Consider the following 9,702-nt stretch of genomic DNA (forward strand, 5'->3'; position numbering starts at 1 on the left):
ATTTTTAACAGTATCTCGGCTCTTGTCTTACATGCTGGTAGATAATATGCAATAGTATCAGGACTCTTGTCTTACATGCTGGTAGATAATATGCAACAGTATCTGGACTCTTCTCTTACATGCTGGTAGATAATATGCAACAGTATCTGGACTCTTGTCTTACATGCTGGTAGATAATATGCAACAGTATCTGGACTCTTGTATTACATGCTGGTAGATAATATGCAACAATATCTGGACTCTTGTCTTACATGCTGGTAGATAATATGCAGCAGTATCTGGACTGTTGTCTTACATGCTGGTAGATAATATGCAACAGTATCTGGACTGTTGTCTTACATGCTGGTAGATAATATGCAACAGACAGGCCGTGTGGTCAGTTGGTAAACTTTGTTAATCTGGTTAGTTTGTGAACTTTCTAAATGTGGTCAGTTGGGAAAGTTTTATTACTGAATCACGTCGATAAGACTGAGGAATTATTTCATTTGATTATGTACAACTACTTAATTATTCTTCGATATGGGAGGTTTATACTTTTTATTTACGGCATGGGCAAAAGGTCGTTTAACAGTGGTACTTGTTCACACGAACAAAGTTATTCGTGTGTTTAAAATGTTATTGTTTGTGACGTCATCAAGCACAACTCACGTGTTAATAACTTCCGAAGATTACGCGCTCTCAGAAGACCGTTATAGATGGCTGGAAATATACCTAAACTTACATCATTTGCCACTGTACTAAAACTACAAACACCGGCTGAATAGTGTTGTTAGTACAATTAAAGCAGACTATCATCGATAAAATGTAAACACATATATTTCCTGTAATAATGGACTCATCTTTAAAGTACAGGTTGTAAGTACGTGAATCCATAGTTTGTTCCCTTTTCCTTTACTGTATAACTTATATATCTGTGATTCCATATTTGGTCCCTCATTTCAAATAGTAAACTAACAGAAGACAATGATTGAGTATGAGAATGTAGGTAATTATATAATCTAGAGACTCGACAATAAGTAACCGTTGTTCCCTTTATATGTAGGGTCTTTCATCCAAAGGTATCCCTCGCTGGTTAACTGTCTTCCACATACCGGCGAGCTGCTTGGCCGGTTCTCGGGGAACACCTGCTTTTCTAAGGCTAGTCCCACACGTGCGACGCGCTCTCGCACGGGTAGATTCGTGTTATTCACTTTTGCCACCATCTGGCAAGGAAACGTACTCTCTGTAATGTACGTAGAATTGTAGTGCTGTTAGGCTTGCTGCGAGTCTCGTTTTTATGTCGTATTCATAACTCTCAAAATGAACTATTAATGATTCTTGGAGATGTTTCCCGTATAAAAAGGTCAAGGCAGGCCCTTACTTAGATCTTATAAGTCGAGAAATTCGAACAAAACGACAGCTGTGTTCGATAAAAACTATATCAATGTTCACCGTGTGGGTTCCCATCACACCCAGTTTCTCTGACATCTGTTGATGGTGTGGACACGACGATGTGACAAAACAGTAGAGACTGACAAGCAGCTTAAACAGCCAAGACAAACCAGAAACATATCTCTACGATTCTTAGTCTGAATAAGAGAATGTTAAATGTAACTATCGCTAAAACAATTTAGAAATAAACCCCATACTCCTGAGAAAAAAAAAAAAACCCAACAAAACAGAACTTTTTTTCGAAAGGTCTGCTCAATGTATTTAAGTCAGACTTCAAAACGTCTGCTCAGTAGATTAGGCCACACATCCCTAGTTACCAGTTCTGCTGTTGTGTACAAAGGTGTATTATACACACAGATATATGTATGTTTTACCACCATACAGTCTGGAATTCGTACACCGTTTTGTAGAAAAATCTGGGGGTTTGTTATAGTAATTACTTCCTACCTGCAGTTGGACTAAGTTACTTTCGCATTCTTCACAGTACTGAAAACTGTGCATGATAAATTAACTCTTTACACCTTACGGTTTAATAAAATTGTGTGCTTAGTTTTACATTCTCCGCAAGCCAAAGTTCGTTCACACATTAATCGTTCTTATTGATTAAATTGTCTTTAGTGCAACGAGATCGGACGATGTATGTAGAAGTATCTTCCCACGTGCCCCTGGGATGGTATAGCACCTAAGTAGTACTAACAGTTTAATATCTGACCGATTTGAATTATTCTCCACAGAGAAAATATCACTTTCTGTGAACCCATCTGTAGTAATATAAGTGGACAACTATCTCATCTGTAGTAATATAAGTGAACAACTATCCCATCTGTAGTAATATAAGTGGACAACTATCCCATCTGTAGTAATATAAGTGGACAACTATTCCATCTGTAGTAATATAAGTGGACAACTATTCCATCTGTAGTAATATAAGTGGACACTATCCCATCTGTAGTAATATAAGTGGACAACTATTCCATCTGTAGTAATATAAGTGGACACTATCCCATCTGTGGTAATATAAGTGGATAACTATCCCATCTGTAGTAATATAAGTGGACAACTATCCCATCTGTAGTAATATAAGTGGACAACTATTCCATCTGTAGTAATATAAGTGGATAACTATCCCATCTGTAGTAATATAAGTGGACACTATCCCATCTGTAGTAATGTGAGTGGACAACTATCCCATCTGTAGTAATATAAGTGGACAATATTTTCATTTTTAATACTTTATCATCATACAGTTTCTCAGTATTGGAATTTTTAAATTAAACCACATCTTATGAGCACGTGGACTAAACCGTCAGGTAAGAAAACCCTAGGATTCAGGCATAGCCGTTCCTAATTTTTAATTACTGACCAGAAATATGGCAGTCAGCAGCACCCGCCGCCACAAGACTTTGAACCGAATTTGAATGACGGAATTTATTATCTATTATATAGCGCCCGCAACTCAGAGTGGGGAAGAGTTCATGTCTCGAACTCTAAACCTTTTGAAGTTCTTGAAATCAGATTTCAAGTGTCCCTGGGAGTTATCAGAGACTACGCGTACTTATTGTTATTAATATTTTAAGTAACCACCAATCAGTGATTATAAAGGTATTGGAATAATTAACTGGATTTTATTGTAGTTCCTGAAAATACATTGACAATGATTACTTTATGAAAGTGTTTGTTCTAAACTAACTCTGAATTACTTATTGTAACAGATCAGTCCGTGTAAACTATTTGATTGACAAACAAAATATTTTGCTTTTAACTGCAGCATGTATCGCATTACTGGAAGAAAAACACACTTTCATCATGAAAAATTAATCCCTAAAAACGGTCCCCAAATTTCGCCAACAACAACCGCTAACACTAAAAGTAAATACTGTTATACGTATTGTTTTCACTCTCTTATACGTGTGATGTTGCACTCCTGTTAGTGGTATGTACGTATAACACACGACAGGCAACTAAGGAAGTTTCAAATATTTATTTTCTTCATTTTCTTAAATCTTTCTTTGATCTAACTACACGTATATACATAAAAACTTGGCAGTTTGCCAGCGCTTTTTATCACAAACATTGTACATGGTAAACAAGTAAAGGATTTCGATAATAACACAAGGTACAAATCAACCCCGTGTACAAAGATCGAAAAGTGCTGCGACGGTATACCGTACAAAATGTACACAAATCAATATTCACACATTTTACAGAGTTTAAACGAATGAAATAATCACAGTTCCACACTTGTCTTTCACTTCATAAAATTACTTTTGTGACCACTTTCACTCCGAAAAACAAATACACAGGAATCTCAACCTGAAAGAAATTAAGTAAGCAGATAAAATAAAAGATTTACAAAGGTGTGTTTTCTTTTATTTATATACATATATATTCCCTGTTCAACTTTCTGGACCACCAAGACTCTGCACCCTGTTGATAAGTATACAGTATTGTGTAACTTGACGTCATACAAATAGTTAGGTCTTGTCATCATCACAGGTGAAAACGTCACATCCTTAGCTCGTGCAATACTCTCTCGGACTAGTAATAAGTTTCTGTGAAACCAAGGCCAAACTCGATCAAAGTGGGTCTAACAAGAAACGGGCCTCTTCGGCCCAACAACAAGGTCGCTGAGGTGACTTGGTGCCTTTTCGGGGTGAATCGCCTGAAATCAGAAAATGAATAAATATGACACCTACATGATACGTTGCTTTGCCTTTCAAATATTAACACAGGGGTGACACCTAGTGTTAAGGTCTCTCAGGTCCTCGATAAACCAGAGTGCACAATATTAGTTATAACTCTTGGCTCCGTTAAAAATATATATCTTCATAAGTAGACAAATTACAGTTTCACGTGCTCGTATACGTGATTTAAACTCATACACTTTAAGTCTGCACACAAGTTTTAGGCTTAAACGTTTGTATGATATCGTTATGGTTGATTATCACACAAACATTACAACAACCATAAACAGGTGGAACTGGCAAAGTATGGTTTTTAATATACAAGTATTAAATTAAAACATGTATCTGATATCGTTGTGGTTGATTATCACACAAACTTTACAACAACCATGAGCAGGTGGAGATGGCAAAGTGTGGGGTTTAATATACAAGTTTTAGGGTTAAACATTTGTATGATATAGTTATGGTTGATTATCACACAACCATAAACAGGTGGAGATGACAACATGTGTTCAAGATAAGAGCTAGTATTTCTATGTTCTATAAGTAAGATGTACTACATTATTTATTTGTTGTTACTTTCATTAACAGCAGTGGTTATACTAGTTAGTATAACGAATGTCATTACGTTTTAAATTCTTATTATTATACTTTTATTATAGAGATTGTTTTGTGTTGTTAGCTTAACATATGTATTTATGACTGACCGAAATTTTCTAAACTGGCTGAACTTCGTTAGATACTATTGGGATTACGGCCGAAACTATTGTTAACAACGAGGATTCCCAACCGATGAAATAATGCATTCTAATCTTTATAAGTAGAAACGTTTAAAAGTGTACTCAGCTATATTAGTTGCTGAGGTGATGTTTAGTTTTACTAACTTGTAAGTACATTGATTGCTCTGATCAGAAGTTTATTATTCATTTAACGTTAAGGTTATACATTTGTATGATATCGTACAACTCCCACTATAAGCAGATGAAACTGGCAAAAGTTTGGTATTTAACATACAAGTTTTAGGATTAAACAACTGACTGATATCACTGTGGTTACAAACGTTACAACTGCAGGCAGGTTAAACTGTAAGTTTTAAGGGATATCAGGTTCTTATACACGTGTGCTAAGGAACGATTTAGAGGTTTGAATAAGAGTAAAGCGAAATCTAATGTTTATGTTGAGGATTCAAAGACATTCGAAACAAACGGTGTAAACATTATACCCAGTGTCTTAACCCTCGAAATAACGAAGTTGGATTACTATTTCTTGCACCTAATAAAATACAAATACTAGCTACTACTATTAATCACACTTAATTACTCGTACGTATTTTATACAGATATTATAGTTTCATTTGGTTTGTTCTTTACATCGACTGTTGTGGAAGGGAAAAAACATAATTATTAAATATGATGCAACCAATAATAGTGAACTGTACAGAAACAAGTCGGCTGTTTAAGGGTTAACTGAATGTAACTTACAATAAAATGTGGTTGGCACTTTTAATCTATAGACAACATACCCGCGACCTTTGTAAACTTCTAGAGCGCTATAAACGTACCTCGTGGGCAGCACAGGGATTACCCGATGGAGAGAGAACGCCGAGCGGCTGCCGGTTCGGACTGTTGCCGGTGTTTGTAGGCCTGGAAGCCGGGTGAGTTTCCAGAGCGATCTGTAGATCTACGATGTAGTCGATCACATTTTGAATGATTTCGAGTTTCGAAAGCCTCTTGTTTCTCGGCATGTTGGGGACTAACTCCGTGAGTTTCGCTAGAAGTTGGTGCATTTCGTTGTGAATTCCTTCACGCTCTCTTCTTGATGATTTACCAATTTTGTTACAACTGGAAGTCTCAGTTGTGGCCTTCATGATGGTGATGATAACAAAACTTCCCAAAAGCGTTCCACTTAAACTAGCTAAACCCCGTTAGAAAAAAATAGTTATAATCGTTTTTAGCGCAACTTCTTAACGCCACTACCGACTCGTCACTCAATACTAATATGTGATACCGACAAGAACAGTGCCGGTTATAAATAAGCAGCAGTACGCAGAATCGCGCTGGTAGCCAATACAAAGTGAGAACCTTCGCACTTAGTGATTGGTAAATAGAAAATAAGGCGGAGCTTAAGTAAATCCAGAACAGGTGGCCAATCACAGGTTTAGTACAACTGTGACAACCACAGATACGTTTCCAATATATGAGCTGGCGCCATCTGTCGTTTGTCACTTGAAACAATATCATGCACTGAGTGAGATTATTCCTGGCCTTGATTTCGTTGTTTTTTCAAAATAAATATAGGTAGAGAAATACAACTAATATGCTACATATATTTATTTTGTAAGAAGCAAACACATTTCAGTTGAAATAAATGTGACTTTGTACACTGCTAAAGCAAGAAACGTAACGCTACACAATACTAAAGCAGGAAACGTAACGCTACATAACACTGAAGCAGGAAACGTAACGCTACACAACACTAAAGCAGGAAACGTAACGCTACACAACACTAAAGCAGAGTGATCGTTTTTTTTTGTTTTTTTTTGGATAGTACTGAAGCGGGAACTGTATGTTTTGTTGGATAGTACTGAAACAGACAAACATTAGAAGTTTAACAGAAGGCCATGAGGTACTGTTGTTGCTAACACCGGAACACTGGTAGTTTAACAGAAGCCTGTGAGGTACTATTGTTGCTAACACCAGAACTCTAGTAGTTTAACAGAATACCATGAGGTACTACTGTTGCTAACACCAGAACACTAGTAGTTTAACAGAATACCATGAGGTACTACTGTTGCTTACACCAGAACTCTAGTAGTTTAACAGAAGACCATGAGGTACTATTGTTAATAACACCAGAACTCTAATAGTTTAACAGAAGACCATGAGGCACTATTGTTAATAACACCAGAACACTGGTAGTTTAACAGAAGACCATGAGGTACTACTGTTGCTTACACCAGAACTCTAGTAGTTTAACAGAAGACCATGAGGTACTATTGTTAATAACACCAGAACTCTAATAGTTTAACAGAAGACCATGAGGCACTATTGTTAATAACACCAGAACACTGGTAGTTTAACAGAAGACCATGAGGTACTATTGTTGCTAACACCAGAACTCGAGTAGTTTAACAGAAGCCCATGAGGTACTATTGTTGCTAACACCAGAACACTAGTAGTTTAACAGAAGACCATGAGGTACTACTGTTGCTTACACCAGAACTCTAGTAGTTTAACAGAAGACCATGAGGTACTATTGTTAATAACACCAGAACTCTAATAGTTTAACAGAAGACCATGAGGCACTATTGTTAATAACACCAGAACACTGGTAGTTTAACAGAAGTCCATGAGGGTTCTGGTGTTATTAACAATAGTACCTCATGGTCTTCTGTTAAACTACTAGAGTTCTGGTGTAAGCAACAGTAGTACCTCATGGTCTTCTGTTAAACTACCAGTCATAAGATTGAAATCCAGTATCTAGTGACATTTTTGTTTAAACACAGTTTATATAATATTAAATTTAGTTTGTTGTAGCTTTTGCATTAGAAGTACATACAATTATGGGTCCTGACGCACGAATTGTGAGACTACAAAATATTATATTACGTTCTGCAAAATATACTCGGTGTGAAAATACCTTATGATGTTTTCGTGTGCAATTTTGAGATTGTATCATGATTGGTCAAACGTGATATGGCCATTTAACCAGGGGTTCAACGATAGGTTTACTTATTTACAACGCTAAAATCTGGAGTTCGATTCCCTATGAAGTACAGCGCAGACAGTCTTTTGTGCAGCTTTGTGCTCAAACAAAACACATAATTGGCACATACCTGGCAATAAGTTCTACCACAAGTTCGCTAAAAATCGTTTATTAAACCATATTTATTAGTATCTTTTGTTCGTTTGAAGTTAAGCACAAAGTTACACAATGGACTATCTGTGCTCTGCCCACCACGGGTATCGAAACCCGGTTTCTAGCGCTTTAAGTCCACAGACTGGGGGAGGGGGCATTAGTATCTTTAATAACAGAAACATTTGATGAGTATAAATATAAGTCTAGGAATATGTTGGTGGGGCTTAGACTTCTACTAAGGCGGTATTTATCTGAAGATGAGTTTCAATACGATAAACAGGTCTGTAATCAGTGTATTGAAACATTACATATTTCCTTCTATGTTTTATTAAAAAAATAAACCACCAACTCAGACTGGTCTCGAAACGGTATCTTGCCACGCGCAAATCAATCTCTCGTTTCTTGAGGCGCCAGTGTGACACGCGAGAAGGGAAGAAACTGGTTTGTGTTGTACTGACTTGTTGCAGCCTACGCATATGTGGACGTAGCATATCGTCACCACTGGAACTTACTTCATCAAGTGTGGCTTAGGATAGCTGTGTCTGGAGTAATGAAACCTGCATATACGGACATCATTTAGTTTAGATTAAATGTTCCCATAGCACTGTGGCTCTTGGATCCACGTGTGGAGTAAAATATACTGGTGTTCTTTGTGAATTGTTTGATATATACCTTGTGTGTTTTTCTACTAAGATGTAATGCGTCATCTTCCCACAACAACTGATAGTTAGCCCTTACAAAGCAGGGGCTCAACTCTTTACAACAACTGCCAACACAAAAACGGGGCCATCTTCCCACAACAACTGACAGTTAGCCCATACGAAGTAGGGGCTTAACTCTTTACGACAACTGCCAACACAGAAACGGGGTCTTCTTTCCACAACAACTGATAGTTAGCCCTTACAAAGCAGGGGCTTATCTCTTTGCAACAACTGCCAACACAAAGCAAGGGATCATCTCTCTAAGCAACTACTAATTACCTCATTACAATATAGGTGTTAATTTACCAATATTAACTGCATCTACATTGTAGATGTCTATCTCTCACCATATTAATGTTAGAAAGCAAGGGATCATCTCTCCTCTTTAAGCAACTACTAATTACCTCATTACAATATAGGTGTTAATTTACCAATATTAACTGCATCTACATTGTAGATGTCTATCTCCCACCATATTAATGTTAGAAAGCAAGGGAGCATCTCTCTAAGCAACTACTAATTACCCCATGACAATATAGGTGTTAATTTACCCATATTAACTGCATCTACATTGTAGATGTCTATCTCTCACCATATTAATGTTAGAAAGCAAGGGGGCATTTCTCTAAGCAACTACTAATTACCTCATTACAATATAGGTGTTAATTTACCCATATTAACTGCATCTACATTGTAGTAAGTAAGTAAGGCAAGTACTGTTGAAGTATTTGTAAAGTCACTGGTTATCAGGGTAAGTACTGTTCAAATGTTTGTAAAGTTACTGGTTATAAGTAAATATTGTTAAAGTGTTAAAGGATTTTCTCTAGAGATTTTTATGTATTTGACTGTTCATGAGGGTTAGTCACACTTTGGAACAAAGAATGTTCCAAGTCCTGTACTACTTCATCGCTTTCCAAAGCCGTGTTTTCCCTTGTAAGAAGCTACTACTTATGACGGCTTGGTCCAGTAGACCGATTATCTTTATGTGGACGTCCTCTTCTAAAATCAGGTTTAAGCAGATCAAAAGC

At 36.9% G+C, this 9,702-nt stretch overlaps 1 protein-coding gene across 1 annotated transcript; it reads right to left on the reverse strand.

Moving 5' to 3' along the window:
• Nucleotides 1-3,393: 3,393 nt before the first annotated feature.
• LOC106474465 (DNA-binding protein inhibitor ID-2-like) lies at nt 3,394-6,112 on the reverse strand. The gene is made up of 2 exons (XM_013935158.2): nt 5,677-6,112; nt 3,394-4,093 (listed from the first exon to the last, which is right to left on the reverse strand). Exons 1-2 carry the CDS (start codon nt 5,980-5,982, stop codon nt 4,019-4,021), a joined length of 381 nt encoding a protein of 126 aa, XP_013790612.1. The 5' UTR covers nt 5,983-6,112; the 3' UTR covers nt 3,394-4,018.
• Nucleotides 6,113-9,702: the final 3,590 nt, after the last annotated feature.

This window comes from Limulus polyphemus, unplaced genomic scaffold (assembly GCF_000517525.1).
Source record: "Limulus polyphemus unplaced genomic scaffold, Limulus_polyphemus-2.1.2 Scaffold7254, whole genome shotgun sequence".
Lineage (NCBI taxonomy): Eukaryota > Metazoa > Arthropoda > Merostomata > Xiphosura > Limulidae > Limulus > Limulus polyphemus.